This window comes from Cynocephalus volans, chromosome 12 (genome assembly GCF_027409185.1).
Source record: "Cynocephalus volans isolate mCynVol1 chromosome 12, mCynVol1.pri, whole genome shotgun sequence".
In the NCBI taxonomy this organism is placed as follows: domain Eukaryota; kingdom Metazoa; phylum Chordata; class Mammalia; order Dermoptera; family Cynocephalidae; genus Cynocephalus; species Cynocephalus volans.
In genome coordinates, this window is record NC_084471.1 from 13,047,882 (window position 1) to 13,065,210 (window position 17,329).

The 17,329-nt window shown below is 56.0% G+C and overlaps 1 protein-coding gene across 1 annotated transcript in view; it reads left to right on the plus strand.

The window, feature by feature from the left end:
- TMPRSS6 (transmembrane serine protease 6) overlaps positions 1-14,817 on the plus strand; it is a 31,802-nt gene extending 16,985 nt beyond the window's left edge. The window contains exons 9-17 of the mRNA XM_063076062.1: positions 225-334; positions 8,123-8,268; positions 8,638-8,736; positions 9,639-9,752; positions 11,040-11,156; positions 11,349-11,517; positions 12,575-12,846; positions 13,931-14,067; positions 14,659-14,817. Of these exons, the coding sequence (XP_062932132.1) occupies positions 225-334; positions 8,123-8,268; positions 8,638-8,736; positions 9,639-9,752; positions 11,040-11,156; positions 11,349-11,517; positions 12,575-12,846; positions 13,931-14,067; positions 14,659-14,817 (1,323 nt within the window). The remainder of the gene's footprint in view (positions 1-224; positions 335-8,122; positions 8,269-8,637; positions 8,737-9,638; positions 9,753-11,039; positions 11,157-11,348; positions 11,518-12,574; positions 12,847-13,930; positions 14,068-14,658) is intronic.
- Positions 14,818-17,329: the final 2,512 nt, after the last annotated feature.

Below are 17,329 nucleotides of genomic sequence, written 5' to 3' on the forward strand. Positions count from 1 at the left end.
ATGGGAGGGGGCAGTGTCCTCCCAGGGTCCTGATCCTGCCAGTGCTCATGGTCAAGCTCTCCCTGTTGATCGTGGCGGTGCCTATTTGTTCAGTGACAGAGTCTTCAGCCCCAGCCAGTGCTCTGTGTCATTAGGCCTCCTTCTCCCTCTGTTGTCCAGGGAGGTGGGTCCACCAACCTGGCCACACCCCACAGGCCACCTGAAGACCCACTCCTCCCTCCCAGGTGCCATCTCTGGACTACGGCTTGGCCCTCTGGTTTGACGCCTATGCACTTCGGAGGCAGAAATACGACTTGCCATGTACCCAGGGCCAGTGGACGATCCAGAACAGGAGGTACCCACCCTCAGTCTCCTCCTGTCCTCCCTCCCCCACTGGGGAACCACCTTGGGGAGCCCAATTGCAGAGCAGCAATCGGAGGCACCTCTTCCCGAGTGCCAGCGCCCTGCTGCACAGCCAGAGACGGACACCATATTTGTCACCCGACTGCTTCCACAGGGGGATGCAGTAATCAGGGGCGCCTGTATCCCCCGCATCCCCTGCAGAGCACCCACCCTGTTACCTGCTCCTGCCCTCGGCCCCTCTGGTAGCAAAGTTTCTGTCAAGGAAGTGCATCCCTCCAGGGAGGTGGGCAGGAGATGGTGGAGTCAGGCAAGTGAGGAGCTGTCACCAGGGTCAGCTGCAGGTGGGGTTTGGTCAGTAGGACGAGAACTGATAAACGCCCACTGGGTCTAGCAACCCAGAGGCCATGGCTGGTCCTGACAGCTTCCAGGGACTGGGGTGGGCAGAAGGGCGGGGGACAGAGATGGAGGGTGCAGATTCCTTTTCCTGTGTCTGTGGGGGAAGGAGGGAAGGAGCAAATCCAAGGAAGGAGACATTGAAGATGGAAGACTCTGCATCTCAACGCTGTGCAGGTGCATCCCACAGGGGGAGAAGGAAGGCTCAGGTGTGGGTGATGATGTCTAGAGTGGAGGGCGGGGGGAAGAGGGGAGCAGAAGGAGGAGAAGGAGCAGAGATCTGGGGAGAGGAGGGCATCTTGCAGCAGCCATTGCAGAGCTGGGAAGACTCTTCCCCACCTGAAGCCGTGAGCAGGGTCTCTTGTCAGGGATGCGAGAGAGGACATTCTACACCGCACAGAGACAGGGCCTCGGCCTCCCTTCCAACCCTGGAGTTCTGGGGACCTAATGAGCTGGGACTCTAACATGCAAGATTCTTGATTTCTTGGCTTCCCAGATTTGGAGTATTAGATCCCAGTAGTAGAAGATGCTAAAATTGGAAGGTGCTAGAATTCTAGAATTCTTGGATTTGGGAGTTCCTGTCCCCAGTCACCAAAACGTGTACTTTGCTTGTCGGTTGATCCTATTCAAAAGGGTAATCCAGACAAAAGGTGGCGGGCCTGGCAGTGCTGCCTCACTCTTTCCTCCTCCTCAGGCTTTAAACAACTTATCAGGGACTGTGGTTAGGAGGAAGAAGAAATGTCCATGGTGTGACTTCAGGCTTGTGCTGTTGGGGGTGACCTGCTGGTGGTGTGACCCAGGCCTGTGCTGTTGTTGTTGGGGGGTGACATTCTGGTGGTGTGACACAGGCCTGTGCTATTGCTGTTGGGGGTGACCTGCTGGTGGTGTGACTTCAGGCCTGTGCTGTTGGGGGATGACATTCTGGTGGTGTGACCCACGCCTGTGCTGTTGCTGTTGGGGGTGACCTGCTGGTGGTATGACTTCAGGCCTGTGCTGTTGGGGGGTGACATTCCGGTGGTGTGACCCACGCCTGTGCTGTTGCTGTTGGGGGTGACCTGCTGGTTGTGTGACCCAGGCCTGTGCTGTTGGGGGTGACATGCTGGTGGTGTGACCCAGGCCTGTGCTGTTGGGGGGCAGAAGGCATCTTCTAGCACATGGTAGGTGAGTGGGGGGCATTTCTGCACATGGCTGCCCTGGTCCTTCCTGGAGCTCCCCTGGGCTTCAATACCAGCCCAGGCTGAGGATGGCTGGGCTCACCCCTCAGCTCAGGAGCCTGTAGAATGGCCCTGGGATGACCCATGACTCACGGTTCTGGGAATGGTGATAACGTGTTTTCCTGTCACCCACCCTACCCCAGAGCAGAGTCTGCTACCTCAGAGAGGCCTAGGAAGGAGAGTAGCAGTCTCGGGTCTGACACTCCATCCCTTGCCCTCCCACCTCATGGCACTGCCATTTGCCAGAGGCTGGGCCCCAGCACCAGGTGCCGGGTGGCACAGAGTGAGGTGCTCAGCACGGGGCATTCAGATCATTGGCCCAACAACCTGTGCAGTCAGTGGCGTCATTTTCATTTCCCAGAAAAGGGAATCGAGGCTCAGGGGAGTTAGATGGTGCCCCTATGGGTCCAGAGTCAGGGCCTCTCCACACCCACCACCAGCCACGGACAGAAGGCACAGGACAGTCCACATCATGCTCCCTGATGTGGTTGGAAATCATCAGGCAAGGGTCTGGGTACTGGGGTGTTAGGGACTTCATGAGCCTCCCTCAGGTAATGATGGGGATGTTTTAAATGTGGAACATGGTTGGGGAAATTCTTGATCAAAAGGAATGACGCTGTGATCATGGAATTTTAGGCACTATGACATATTCCATCAGGGGAGAGGAGCTGTCCCCAGTGTCTCTAAGCACAATTGAACTATAGACTGTGTGGGCTGGACTGGCCATCAAGCCCAATCCTGACCCATTGTACAGGTGGGGAAACTGAGGCCTAGACAGGGCTGAGGACTTGGCCTCTCATCCTTGTCTCTCTGCCTTTAAATGTGGGGATGGGTGTGGGGGGTGAGGCCTGGCAGGACCCAGAGCCCCACCCTCCCCTCTCTCATTCCAAGTCTCCCCTGGCCTTGTGGTGGGGTGTGGATGGATGGTGCTCAGGGGACTCGGCTATTGGGTTTTGTATGGAACTCTGGGTGCACCCCTTCCTCATCTGTGAAACAGGGGTGTCAGGCCAGTCCAGGGCCCCGATCTGTTACTACTTACCCATCAGCAAGACGTTGTCCCTCAAACAAGTGGTGTTTCTTAGTTCCTAATGAAGTGTCATTCCAAATGAGGCTGCTGAGGTGGAAGGAACTTAAGTGTCGAGGACAGACAGACCAGGGCTCAAAACCTGGCTCCTCCACTTCCTACTTGGGCAAGGACTTAACTCTCCCAGCCTCAGGTAACTCATCTGAGAAATGGGCATGAAACAGACCCCTCTCCCTTGGGAAGACTAAATGAGATAATGGATGAGAACACTGGCCCACACAAGCCTGGATAAAGCACCGCTCCATCTGGCACCAACCACGCATTAATGCCTGGTTTTCACTCTGCGCCGGCGGGCATCGAGCTGAGGGTTTACAATGCCAACTTCTTCAGCATCAACAACCCAGAGAGGAAGCAGGTACTACCTTCATAGATCACTGAGGAACTTGAGGCCCAGAGAGGTGAAGTAATTAGCACGAAGTCGCCTAGCACATCAAGTCAGAGTGGAGCCAGGCAGTCCGATCCAGAGTGCGTGTGGGTCCACGTGAGCGTGTCTGTGTGCATGTACATACACGAGTGCTCATGCTTGCCTGGATTCTTCCTCCTGAGGCTCTGAGCAGCCAAGGTCAGCTGTTTACTTAGCCAAGGCTTTCCCAACCAATCCATTGTCATCCTGGTAGAAGAATTGTCGGTTTCTGTGGCTCCCTCTCCAGTTCCGAGAGCAGCCTGGGAAGTCCCAGCTCTATCTTCTCAGACTTTCTTTAAGGGTCCAAGGTCCGAGGCAGTGAATCACATCCCCCTGCCCATGTCTGAGTGTGGAAGGGATGGCAGAGGTGGTACCTGCAAGCTGTAAGCATTGGCCCAACAATTTCCTCTAGTTGTTATCATTTTTGATAATGATCATTCTATGCAGATGTTGGGAAATTCTTTGAATGAGCATTTGTTGGAAAATCTGCTTGTGTGGGTAGCAAAGGCATAAGAGGTCTGGGGAAGGGTAGATTTTAGGCATGAGGTTTGTAAGGAGGGGGAGGCACAGTCCTTTGGCCCAGAATGGCCATTGATGGGGAGGAACAGAGGGTGGGTCAGGGAGAGGGTGTCTTAACCCCTGGTGCCTGGCCTGGGCCCCTACACTGAATGGGTATCCTAGGGCATGTCATTGGACTCTCCCCGACCCTCGACCTCCCTGCTTTCTCCCTGTCACCTGACTCTGGCTGAGGCCTTCTGCCTCCGAGTGGCCTGGGGGAGGTGGAGGATCTTGACCTTGTGAGATCCGGCCACTGGCTGCTGGGTTTCGCAGAACCCACTCTCTCCAGGCGCCACCACAGCACAGGCTTCCCCCTTTCCAGGAACCTGCCTCCCGCCAGCTTCCTCTCCTGTGATGTCACTTCTCCTGTGATCTGCCTAACCATTTCCACTCACTCCCTGCTGCCGGCCTCTTAGGGCTGCTGGAGCCCCCTGGCCTGGCCTGGCTGTGGGGAGGCCCTCCTGCTCTCGAGTCCCCGGGTAGCCAGGGCTGCCTGCAACCGCCAGTGCTCACTGGGCACCGCCGAGCATCAGACCTCATGCTGGGTGCTGGCCCTGCTGAAGGCAGAGCTCCAGCTGCTGCCCTAGATGAGCTCACAGCCTGACAACGTCAGCAGCATGCTTGCCAAGTCATTTTCTCATGTATTCCTTTAGAACATCCCACAAGGGAGATATTATCACCCCTGTTTTACAAGTGAAAACTGAAGCTTGCTGTGGTTGAGCGGCGTGCTGTCACACAACTTGTTCATGTGACAAAGCCGGGTCTCAAACTCAGCTCCAAAGCTCCAGATCCAGTGCCCTGACTCCACATCCGACACTGCTGTCCTCCCTTCTTTAGTGGTTGTCTTCTCCGACCTCCTTCTCTTTAACCTGTCCTCAGGAAAGGGTGTGTGTGTGTGTGTGTGTGTGTGTGTGTGTGTGTGTGTGTGTGTGTGTGTGTGTGTGCGTTCAGCATCCACCTGTCTGACCTTCCTTCATCCATCTTTCCTTTCTTCCATCCATCCATCTAGTATTTCTTGAATTCCTCCACTTGGAGTTGCTGATATGGAGGAAAGTTGACAGAGTCCCTGTTTACCATCTGGGTGAGACAAGAAGGAAAAATTTCCCAAAGCCAGAGAGGTGAGAAATCAAGGCAGGCCACACTATGCTAAAATGTGCCTGTAGCCACCCAGCACTTGTGGCTGAGATGAGAGGGCAGGTTCCACAGCTGTCAGACTTCTGGTGCTTCTTAGAGAGGCTTGGAGGAGCACTTGGTGGATTGGAGCAATTGGAGAGCCAGAGGATGGGTGCCCGCCCCAGAAGGCTCTGCAGCAGGAACCAGACACTGACGGGCCAAGGGGCCAGGCCAGTGTGAAACTCCGTGAGGCAGGCTGCGTCGGGGAGAGCGGGAGAGGTAGGGACCCAGTAAATAGGCTGCTCAGCTTGCCTGATTGTTCCAACCAGTGTGTCCGGAGCTTCTTACTGTTCAGGAGAAACAAGAATCTAGATTATGTGAAATTAGCCAGCAACTAATTTAAAAATAATTTTTTTAACACTACATAGACTAAACAGACGGTCTTTAAGTTGCCTGACAGCCTGAGTCACTAGACTGCAGCCTGTGCCTTAAAATCTTGTCTGCTCCCTACTAAAGAGAGCCCTGCCCCAGGGATTTTGCCACCTCCACCCTGACCCCAGGTCTCCAGAGTAAGAACCAGATGCTGCCCCAGCCAGAAAGTGTCCTGGGCTGAGAGGTTGAGCCTTGTGGGAAGGTTGTTGCCAGCCACGGCCGATGCTGGGATGCTCTCCCGTATGCCAATAGACAGAATATCCTGTTGGCAGGTGCTGGTACCTTACAGCCCCTGCCCAAGTCTTGGGGTGACAATGCAGCCCTCGATGTGGTTTCCTCTAGGTTGACATGTTCCACTCCCCTCCATCCCCAGGTTCTGTTCCTTCCCTGTCTCTCCACAATTTCCCCGTGACTGTGTGGGAACAATGCCCCATGGTCCCTGAATCCTAAGTTTATGAGGATGCACTTGACTCGTGTCCCCTGCCCAGTATTTCCCAGCCCCTAGCTCCCTATCCACTTCCTGGGGCCATTCTCTGAGGCTAAAAATCTATGATAACATTTGTTTATCCACTTTAAAATCAAACAACAAAAACCAACATTTCCTTAGTTTTAAAAGGGCAAGAAGTGCCAGGCTTGCTTGGGGGCGCCCCCTAGTGGTGCCTTCTCCCGTCTGGTCCAGCTGGGGCTGTGGGAATCTTGGCGTCGGGCAGGGGTTCTCAAACTTTCCCATCTCAAGATACTCTTTTTTAAATTATTGAACACCCTAAAGAGATTTTGCTTGTACAGATTATATATCCATATTTACAGTATTAGAAATTAAACCTGAGAAAAAATTTAAAATATTTATTAATTCCTTTAAAATATTAGCAAACCCATTACATGTAACATAAATAACATTTTATGAAAAAATAATTTTCCCAAACCAAAACCATTTAGTGACAAGAGTATTGCTGTTTTATGTTTTTGCAAATTTCTTTAATAACTGGTGTGATAGACCACAACTCGATCCTCCTATTGTACCTGCATTCAATTGGAAAACTGGAAATTTCAACTGCAAAACTCCACTGGGTCCTTATGAGAGAATGAGGCTGCACTTTGAGAACTGCTAGTGGGTGCAAGGGCAAGAGCATGGTCACTGTAGCCAGAAAGACTTATTGGGATGCTGGAGTCTAAGCCAGACCCCTGGAGGATGAGGGGGAGGCAGAGGGCTCTGACCCCACGAGCCTCATCTATAAAACAGAGTAAGAACAATTCCTCCCTCCCTGCGGGGAGCTGCTGTGAGAACCTCAGAATCCCTGTGCAGTGACGCCCTGTGATGCTGCCACCATGAGGGAGAGGCCGCCAGCCCCAGCCCCCCACCCTGAGATGTTCAAACAACCTCACAGCTCATCCTCAGTTTTTCATTGACTAGTTGATTAATTTATTGAACTGCTAAGTGCCTACGCCATTCTAGAAGTTCTGAGGAAGTGCCTGGTCCCTGGGAATCAGGCAGCCGCTTTGTGGGGTGTTGCATCGGTGGCAGGATGTTCCCATCATGCTTTGGGGTATTCCCACCTTCTCTCTTGATTTCCTTCTCCTTTCTCTGCTGGGGGCATCTTCACCTCTCTCTGGAGATCTTCCGACCTGAGTTCTGGGTGTGTTGCCCCCATCTGCAAAGGCGCTCCTGTTTGCACTGTGGCAGGGTCCCGCCACTCCGGGAAGTGCTTACACCTGCTCGGTGAAGTTACGCCCATTTGCTCTGTGAGATGAGGTGTGCCCTGATGCTCTGTGGGAGGAGCCCCCTGTCCTCCCTCCCCAACCTGGGCATGGGGAGGACTCGCTTCTCTGTTGGGGCTCTCCTGCCTGCTCTGTTGGAACAAGAGCCTCCTCTTGGGGGGTGTGTCCAACAGGGAGATTGGAGTGTTCCCACAGCTGGGGGTGGTCCCACTCGGGCGTGGCCATGCACAGAGCAGGTGCTGCCCATCAGCACCATACCATTGGTCCCGGGAGAAGGACTGTCGAACCATCATACCCAGAGGGTCACAGGGAGGCCACCAGGGCTGTGGAAGCATCTCAGCATGAGGGACAGTGCCTGCATGTGGAGTGCTGCTGTCCCCTCACCCCACACTGAGCACTAGGGGAACAACCTCTGCTGTCCACAGCAAGTGTACCAGTCAAGGACTTTTGCCTCTGCTGACACATTGAAGCCTTTTGTCAGATCCAAGGTCAACAGAAATGATAATTTTCTTGATTTTTTAAGGCAGGAAGCTGAGGCTGAGAAGGACCCTGACTTGCTAGAATCTCACAGCTTATAGGTGACTGGGACTACAATACAGACTGAATTCTATCCCACAGGCAATGTGGAGCCATTAAAGGTTGTTGAGCAGGGGAGTGACATAACCAGCTGCTTTCTAGATGACTTGGGAGTGAGCAGTCTCCCAAGGGAGGAATAAAGACAGAGGAAGTGCAGCTGGGGGTACAGCTCTCCCTTTCCCTCTGGCTGCCCTGTCCTTGCCCTGTCTGTGCACAGGAACCTGGGCTGTGCTTTCCCTTGGGCTGGGAGATTGGCCTGTGTGGCCTGAGTCCGTCTCTGGTCACCCCCAGGCTGTGTGGCCTGCGCACCCTGCAGCCCTACACTGAGAGGATCCCCGTGGTGGCCACGGCCGGCATCACCATCAACTTCACCTCCCAGATCTCCCTCACGGGGCCCGGCGTGCAGGTGCACTACAGCTTGTACAACCAGTCGGACCGTGAGTATGGGCAGGCCAGGGAGCACGGCGAGGGCCCCCTGAGCCCCATTCAGCCTTCACTGCCTCTTTGCCATCCCCGGAACCACCAAGGGGGTGTGGGCATCTGCTTATGAGGGTGGACAAAAGGAGTGTGTGTGCATGTGCGTGCGTGTGCACAGCGTATGCAGCTTTGTGTGTGCACACGTGTGTAAAGCAGTCACGTGTGTTCGCAGGTATATACACTCATACATACTACGTGTGTGTTGCGTACATGTGTACCTGTTCATGTGCATGGGAGCACACAGGTGCATGCGTGTCTGCGTGGCTTTCATGATTCTGCATGTCCTAATGGTGCCCTCCTGGCCTCCACGGCCTCCTGTGATTTCCCAGCCTGCCCTGGAGAGTTCCTCTGCTCTGTCAATGGACTCTGTGTCCCTGCCTGCGACGGGGTCAAGGACTGCCCCAACGGCCTGGATGAGAGAAACTGTGGTGAGCAGCCCTCTCACCTACCTGCCCCTCCTCTCCTCACCTTCCCTGCACTGAGCTGAGTAGAGACCCTTCCCTGTCGTGTGCAGAGATGGCAAACGTGGTACAGAGTGGGAAAGCGGCCTCCCCAGGCCACCCCAGGGGGCAGTGGCAGGGACAAGCTGGGACCTGGGTCTTCTGACTCCCCAGCTCAGGGCTTCTTCCCACCAGGCCACCACCCCTGGCCTTCTGTCCCAGCCAGCCTTCCAAGAAGGAACAGAGAGGGTAAGGAAGATAGGACAGGAAAACAGTGACTATGAAGTCCTGGGTGGCCAGCGACGGAATCTTTCATCCCCCTCCCTTGAATAGGCCCTCGTCCTCTCCATTCTAGGGGCTCAGACTGGGAGCCGCCAACTCTCACTGGAGTTGTTCCCCCCACTGCTCAGCCCTGGGAGACGGGGAGCAGGGTCCTGGTGGCCCCCAAGCCAAGTGTCTCTTGGAATAACACCCCTCCCTCTGAATCCTGGCTTCTGACCCCTGGGGTCCCCAGCCAGGCAGCCAGACAGGACGCCTCCCCACTCCCCTGACCCATCAGTTTTAAATACGTGGGTAGAGAAGCGAGAGGGAAGTGGGATGGGCATACTCCTGGGATGACCCTGTCGTGGTGCTGGCGAAGGTGCCTCATATTTGGAAACTGAACATCTGGCTTCAAGTTTTGGCTCAACCGAGTGACCGTGGATAAGTCACTTCATTTCTGTTTCCACCTATGAAATGGTACCTCGCCGGGCTGCTGTGAAGCTCAGATGTAAAGCAGCTGAGAAGGAGACTTGGAACCGTGCAGTGCAGTCCACATTCTGCAGGTGTCGTTGAGCCCAGCCTGGGTCCTCTGGCTTCTTCCCACCTGGCCCCTCTCTGTGTCCCCATAGTTTGTAGAGCTACATTCCAGTGCCAAGAGGACAGCACATGCATCTCACTGTCCAGGGTCTGTGACCGGCAGCCTGACTGTCTCAATGGCAGTGACGAAGAGCAGTGCCAGGAAGGTAGGGTGGGGCAGCGCCAGGCATCAAGAACGGGTCGCAGCCGGGTGGTCCCGCGTCCTCTGCGTGCTTCCTCAGCAGAGGCTTCCCCTCTTGTCCGAACACCCGGCAGCCCCTCTCTCTCCATCTGTCCATCTCCTGGTCTCCCTAGTGACCCCGTCTGTCCATGGAGTCATACATCCACTCACTCACCCATCCACCTGCTGGCCTGTCCGAGCATCTATCTCCCTACCCACTGAAGTATCAATGTACCCACTGACTGGTTAGCTCAGCCACCTGAGTGTCCATTGTTCCACCCATCTATCCAGCCACTGATCCCCTTGGCCACCTGTTTGTCCACTGGTCCTTACATCCCCTAGAGGGAAGGGAGGTGGAGTCCCTGGACTGTCTATTGGGACACTTGGGTTTTTATCCATCCTTCTAGCTGTTTGTTGGTCTCCCCACTGGACCATCAATCTATCCATTTGTCAGTCTGCCCAATCTTCTGTCTGTGTCCATTGTCTTATCTGTCCATCCATCCATCCATCCAACTGGCTAACATTTGTAGACCACCCAGTGACAGATGAGGCGGGGTGAGGAAGTGGGAATAAAGGCACCAAGATGTGGTCCCTGCCCTCCAGGGTTATCTGTTAGTAGGAAGCACCATGGGCGACTGTTCTGACCCAAAGCCTCCCGGACATCATGTCCAGATGGGTGGGAAGACTGGGGGGAGGGGAGGCCAGGCACGGAGAGTTTCCTAGAGGCAGTTGGCTTTTAACTGGGCCCTGACAAGAGCTAAAATTTAAATGGGTGGGAGGGAAAGAAACCAGGCAAAGACCAGATGGTGGAACACAGAGTTCATTACGGCAAAGAGCAGTGAGGAGCAGCTGGGAGCCAGGCAGAGCCGGGTCCAGGAGGACGGCCAGGCTGAGGGGGAGCCCTAGTCTGACAGGGGAGGCATGGCCCTCCTCTCGGGATCCTAGTCTAAAAGTGGAGGCACAGTTCTCCCTTCAGGTACCACAGCAGAGAGGGGAGGCATGGCCCTGTGGTCAGGAGCTCCAGTCTGAGAGGGGCGAGGTGGCCTTGCTCTCAACAGATCAGTCTGAGGGGGGCAGGGGGGAGGGAGGGCAACATGGCCTGCTTTTAGGAGACCCTAAAGGAGACTCGGGACCCTCCAGTGTGATCAGGAGACCCCTCCTCCGTCACCTGCTGGTCTCTTCTGGCTCCATCTTTCCTTGATCTCATTTTGGAAGGCTCCCTTGGGGCTCAGAGACCCCCTTCTGTGCCCTGCCCCTGCCCCCTCCATCCCAGGGGTGCCTTGTGGGACATTCACCTTCCAGTGTGAGGACCGGAGCTGTGTAAGGAAGCTCAACCCACAGTGTGACGGGTGGCCTGACTGCAGGGATGGCTCTGACGAGCAGCACTGCGGTGAGCCTGCCCTGCCCGCGGGACCCTGGAGTGCGGGTGGGAGGGAGGCGGGGAGGAGAATCTCATCCGTCTGTCTCTGTCCGGCCTCTGGGCCTGCCTCTCTCTCCTTCACTCTTCTTCCTGTCTCTCTCCTTTGCTCTTCCTCTGTCTCTGTTTCTCACTGGCCTCGCTCCCTCCCTCCCCTACCCTCAGACTGTGGCCTCCAGGGCCCCTCCAGCCGCATTGTGGGCGGGGCCGTGTCCTCTGAGGGTGAGTGGCCGTGGCAGGCCAGCCTCCAGGTTCGGGGTCGACACATCTGTGGCGGGGCCCTCATCGCTGACCGCTGGGTGATAACAGCTGCCCACTGCTTCCAGGAGGACAGGTGAGGGAGGGCATGAGAGCCAGACTGTAAAGATGTGGGTAGGGAAGCCCGGTGGGAGGCGCAGCGTGTCTGAGCTCTGCACAGACGCAGGGAAGGGTGTGAAGAGCCCCCGGGCTGGCTGTTGGTCACTTGGATTCTCATCCTGGCTCCATCAAGAAGGTACTCTGTGTCTCTGGACACCCTGCTCAACCTCTGTGCTCTGCTTCTGCTTTAAGTTGATCATCGATCATTCATTCGTTCAGCAGCATTCGTTGTGCACCTAGTATGTGCTGGACACTGGGGATGAAGTAGAGGACAGAACTGCCCAACTTGGTCATAAGCCATGACACCCCCCAACCTTTTCTATCCACTCCCCCTATTGGAGCTGTGACAGAGTGGTGGACAGGGCCAGGGAAGCCCCCAGGGGAAATCTTATCTAGCCCCTTGTCCGTCTTTCCCATCTTCTTGGGGGGCTGAAACACACCCTCGCCCCACCACCCTCAGCCAGATCTGGCCTCCCACGGTGCCCTTTCTAGTGCGGAGTCTGACCACCTCGCTCTCTTTAATCCCATGCCTGCCTCCCCACACCCTCAAGGTAAAGAAAGACCAAGGGTCTGCATGCCCAGTGCCTGCTGATTCCTGCCTGCTCAGCTCCCACCCCTTCCCTGAGGACTAGCAAGCGTCAGAGCTCACAGCAGCCCCAGCCTGCGAAGTGTACAGCAACAAAAGGAGAGAAATATGTGTTGGGTGTCTGGCACTGTGTTCATTCTTATTATGAACATGGTCTTATTGGATTCTCTCAAGAACATATGAGTAGAAAATGTGGTTCCCATTTCACAGATGAGGAGACTGAGGCCTAGAGAGGCACACACTCATCTAGGGAGGGATGAAGCTGGGGCGGGGGCTCAGGCAGGCTGACCCCACGAACACTACACATACCACCAGCCACATGGCCTGCAGCGGGGGAGGGAAGGGATGGGCGTGGAGGAGGTGTTTGGTGGGGGCGGGGGAAGCTGCCTATCATAAGGGTTCTGGGATGGGGACAGGCAGCCGCTGAGCGAAGACCCCCTCCCCCCAGCATGGCCTCCCCAGCGCTGTGGACCGTGTTCCTGGGCAAGGTGTGGCAGAGCTCGCGCTGGCCGGGCGAGGTGTCCTTCAAGGTGAGCCGCCTGCTCCTGCACCCATACCATGAGGAGGACAGCCACGACTACGATGTGGCCCTGCTGCAGCTCGACCACCCTGTGGTGCGCTCGGCCGCCGTGCGCCCCGTCTGCCTGCCCGCACGCTCCCACTTCTTCGAGCCGGGCCTGCACTGCTGGATCACGGGCTGGGGTGCCCTGCGCGAGGGCGGTGAGCACACAGGCCGTGGGGGACCGGGAGATCAGATGGGTGTGGGGCCTGGAGGAGGGCAGGGCAGGGGGCCAGAGGGCTCCACCCCTGAGACCCTCTACTCCTGGGCTTCAACTGGGTTGAATTTCACAGAAGAAAACAACCTCTAATATGGCTCGTGGGCCAATGGCCCCTACCCTCTTGACTCTTCCCTTCCTTCTGGAAGGGCATTTAGGAGAACCAAGGTCGTGGGTCATATGTGGGCGGCAAAGGGGCAGGCCAGGGACTCCACAGTGCATGCTCAAGCTCCAGCGCTCTGCTCCTTTGAACTTATTAGCACTTCCCACACTGAGGCTGAATTTTAGGGAAACATGATTTCATATAATCCACCCAACATCTCTAGGGGTGGGTTATATGGTGCCATTTTATGGATGGGAAAACCAAAGCTCAGAGACATTTAGTGGTTGCTCAAAGTCACACAGCCAGAGAGTACTGGAGCAGAGACTAGAGCCCAGGACTGCCTGACTAGAGAGCCCCTGCTCTTCCTACTCTTGCTCTCAGAAACAGGGGGTTTCTCCCCTTCCTGCCTTAGTTAATCAGAGCTGGCCATCCCTAGAGGCCACCTCTCAGTTCTGTAAACATAGGTCCAGCTGGCATAACTGCAGCCATGCCCTGCAGGCTTCGTGGTGGTAGCTTTAAAAATGTGTATGATGATTTACAATCTGTTGGCAGGCAGGACTGTAGAAATATTTTAAAGATGGGGAAACTGAGGCTCGGGTGAAAAGTGATTTGTCCAAGAGGATGACAGAGAGTAGTGGCAAAGCAAGGACTGATTCTCTCACTGGTTTGTTCACTCACTCATTCATTCAACGACACCTTTGCGAGCACCTACAATGCCCTAGACATTGAATTAGGCAGAGGGGAGCCAGAGTGGAGTGACAGTGAGGCAGAGGGGCAGGTGTCACTCCTAGCAGGGGCGGTGGTCAGAGCAGGAGAGATGAAAGGGGCTCCTGATATTCAAGGAGAACAGTGGAAGGAAGGGCAGGGGCTCCTGGGCACCTCAGACCTTCTTACCTCTGCCCTCTGCTCTTGACCCCACGGGCAGGCCCCACCAGCAATGCTCTGCAGAAGGTGGATGTGCAGCTGGTCCCACAGGACCTGTGCAGTGAGGCCTATCGCTACCAGGTGACACCACGCATGCTGTGTGCCGGCTACCCCAAGGGCAAGAAGGACGCCTGCCAGGTGACTTGTGCGGGGCACGGGTGAGAGCAGGGAGAGAGGGTGGTGCTCACTTCCCCCAGGGCCTGGCCCTTTGCTGCCATCAGCTTGCTGAAGCCTCCCAGCAAGTGGGGATGGCTGTACCCACTTTCCAGATGAGGAGACTGAGGTTCAGAGAGGTTGAGGGAGTTGCCCAGGGTTGCAGAGCCACAGATCAGAAGACACCCAGGGGCAGGCAGGTCTTAGGCTCAAACCCCACTCTGCTCCTTGCCCACCACGAGGCACTTGGGCCAGGGCCACATGAAGGAGAGGACGCTAGGAGGAATGGAGGGGTGCCAGCCACAGAAAGGAGGCAGTAGTGGAGGGGGGGCGTGGGGACACACATCCAAGGTTCCACAAGAGCCAGGACCCACTGGAGGCCAGTCAGGGCTGGTCTGAGCTTTCTCCATTTAGCAGGTTGAGGGGGAAGCAGAGCTTCAAGGGATGTGACTTTCTTGTCCGCACCCAGAAAATTCCTGACAGTCAGGACTTGCATCCAAGAGCCACTTGCCTGGAAGTGGAGGGGGGGTGTGTCCTTACCCTGATGCAGCCCTGTCTCTCCTCTCTCCCTTTCAGGGTGACTCAGGTGGTCCGCTGGTGTGCAAGGTGCCCAGTGGCCGCTGGTTCCTGGCGGGGCTGGTCAGCTGGGGCCTGGGCTGTGGCCGGCCCAACTACTTTGGCGTCTATACCCGCATCACAGGTGTGATTGGCTGGATCCAGCAGGTGCTGACTTGACAAGCTGCTCCCTGCAGAGCTGGGGCCCACCTTCGGGACTCAGAGAGCCCAGGACACCCACCAGGCAGGAAGACAAGTATTCTGGGGGTAGGCAGGCCCTGTGGAGGCAGGAGGTGGCATCCTGTCTTCCAGGCTGACTCCTGACATCTGCCTCAGTGACCGCATGAGGAGAGAGTAGGGCCATCAGCTGGTGGCCAAAACTTCCCCAGAGGGCTCAGACCCACCAGGTCCGACTGGGGGTTCACATCCAGCCCTTTTGCCTCTCAATTCTCTCCTCCTTCTGCTTCCTCCACTGCTGTCTGTGGGGAGACACAGTTCAGCAGCAGTGGTGCTGGCTTCCAGGTCCCAGCAGGAGTGTCTGAGACACCTCCCTCCCTAGCACAGAGGCTGCTTGGGTGGCATCAGCTCCCGAGGGCAGATTCCAGCCTGTGGAGCCCCCATACTAACTTGAGAGGTGGGGGTGAAAGGTGCTCCCATGGGAGAGGATCCTCAGAGCCCTGGAGCCTGCCAAGCAGGCCAGCTGCCACCGTAAGCCAAAGGGTGGGGAAGCTCCAGGGTCCCTGCCCCACCTCTACCTGCCACCTGGGCCTTCACTGCCTAGACTCATGTGGAGGTGAGCTCAGTTGCCCTGTGGAATAAAGCCGCCTGATCCAAGGCCCTGCTGCTGGGGTTTGAATGGGGACCCAGGCACCAGCCCACGCTCTTGACTGAAGCAGGCCCTGCTTCCTGCTCAGCCTGTTCGCTAAGTGTCCAGAAAGCCAAGGTGGGGGTCAGTGGAGGCAGGGGTGGCCACCAAGAGCTGGAGCCTCCAGGTCAGCTGCCCAGGTCATGGGAGAAACCTCAAGAAGGCAATGGTTTGGGGACCCTCAGGTTAGAGTGAGGAATGGGACAAGTGATGGGCACCTTCTGGAGCCTTGGGAGGAAACTGAGGCTCAGAGAGCAGCTAGGACATCCTCATGATAGCACTGGGGTTAGCAGTGGAGCCTGGTAGGGAACCGTACCCTGGTCCCTGTCTACTGCTTCCCACCAGCACGACACTCACTCCCTTGCATTGAGTCATGTATTTATTTTTTGGTGGCTGGCCAGTACATGGATCTGAACCTTGACCCTGGTGTTGTAACACCACCCTCTAACCAACTGAGCCCGCCAGCCAGCCCTGAGTCAGGCACCAAGCAAGCATTTCATGGGCTCCTGCTATGTGCCAAGCACTGTGCTAGGGCCCCAGAGCTGAGCAGGACTCGGCTCCTCAGGGAAGTCAGGGAAGGCTGCCCAGGGTATGTGAGACTTGAGCTGGGGTTCAAAGGTGGCCAAGGTGGGGAAGGGCATTCCGTCAGGAGAAGAGCATGTGCAAAGGCACAGAGTCCCCAAAGAATGTGGCACATTAGGGAACAGCAAGCCGTGTGTTAGTTGAAACAAAGGTTGAGGCGGGGAAGGACAAAAGAGGAATTCAGAGAGGCAAACTGAGGCAGGAGGACAAAGAGCTTGGAGCTGAGCTAAGGATTTGACCCTGAAAGCGATGGGGAGCCATGGAAGGCTCTATAGCAGGAGTGACACGAATGGATTCACATTGTAGGACCATCCACTGGCACAAGTTGGAAAAGGAGTTGGAGGCAGGGAGGCCGGTTAGGAGGCCATTGCAGAACTCCAGGAAGGAGAGGACGGGGCTGGACCCAGCAGAGCAGTGGGGATGGACTGGAGGGTTGTTTAAACATAGAATCAGAAGGACCTATTGTGTTACTAGTGCCCTCTGGGGCAGTAGCGATGGAACCAGGAGGCAGCTAGAGGTGGGGGGAGTTGAGTGTGGACACCTCTTTCCTGTAGCCCAGCTGGGAGGAGAAGCAAAGGAGGGAGCTTCAGAGCGGAACCTGGATTGTAGAGGGGTTTTGGAAATAGGGAGCTGCAACCATATACATGGGTGGATAAGGCAGAAGTGGGCACAGAGACCAGGGAGAGCATGACAGCTAGTCCTGCCAGGAGGAGATGGAGCCAGCGGGCAGGCAAGGAGCTTGGTGAGAGAGCCTCCCACCCCCATGCAGTTCTCAGTGGGGTGGGCAGAATGCAGTGTTGGAATCACCTTGGGTGCTTTGCTAAAATGCAAATTCCTGGGCTCCACCCCAGTCTTCATTAATCAGAAGCCTTGTGGGGAGGAGGAATAATCTGTTCTTTTAACAAATCTCCTGGTGACTCTTTTGTAAGCAAAGTTGGACACAAACAGTGAGGTCACCTTTGGGAGTGGAGTGTCCTCAGGGGAAGAGGTGAAGTCCTCCAAGCTGAGGAGCTCCCCTTGGCCTGGGGAGGGCCTGTGTTTTGGGGGTTACGGCTTGGCAGGGGTTTCTCCCAGCAGCAGGATGACTTGGCAGGACTAGAGAGATGAAAGAATTGGTCTGAGTGGGGTGGCGAGACTGGGGTCTGGGCTGGGCAGGAGAGAGAAGCCCTCAGGTCCAGCAGACTCAGAAGCTGGAGCAAGAGGCCAGGGTGTTTATAATTACCAGGATTTGGGGCAGAAGGGTGG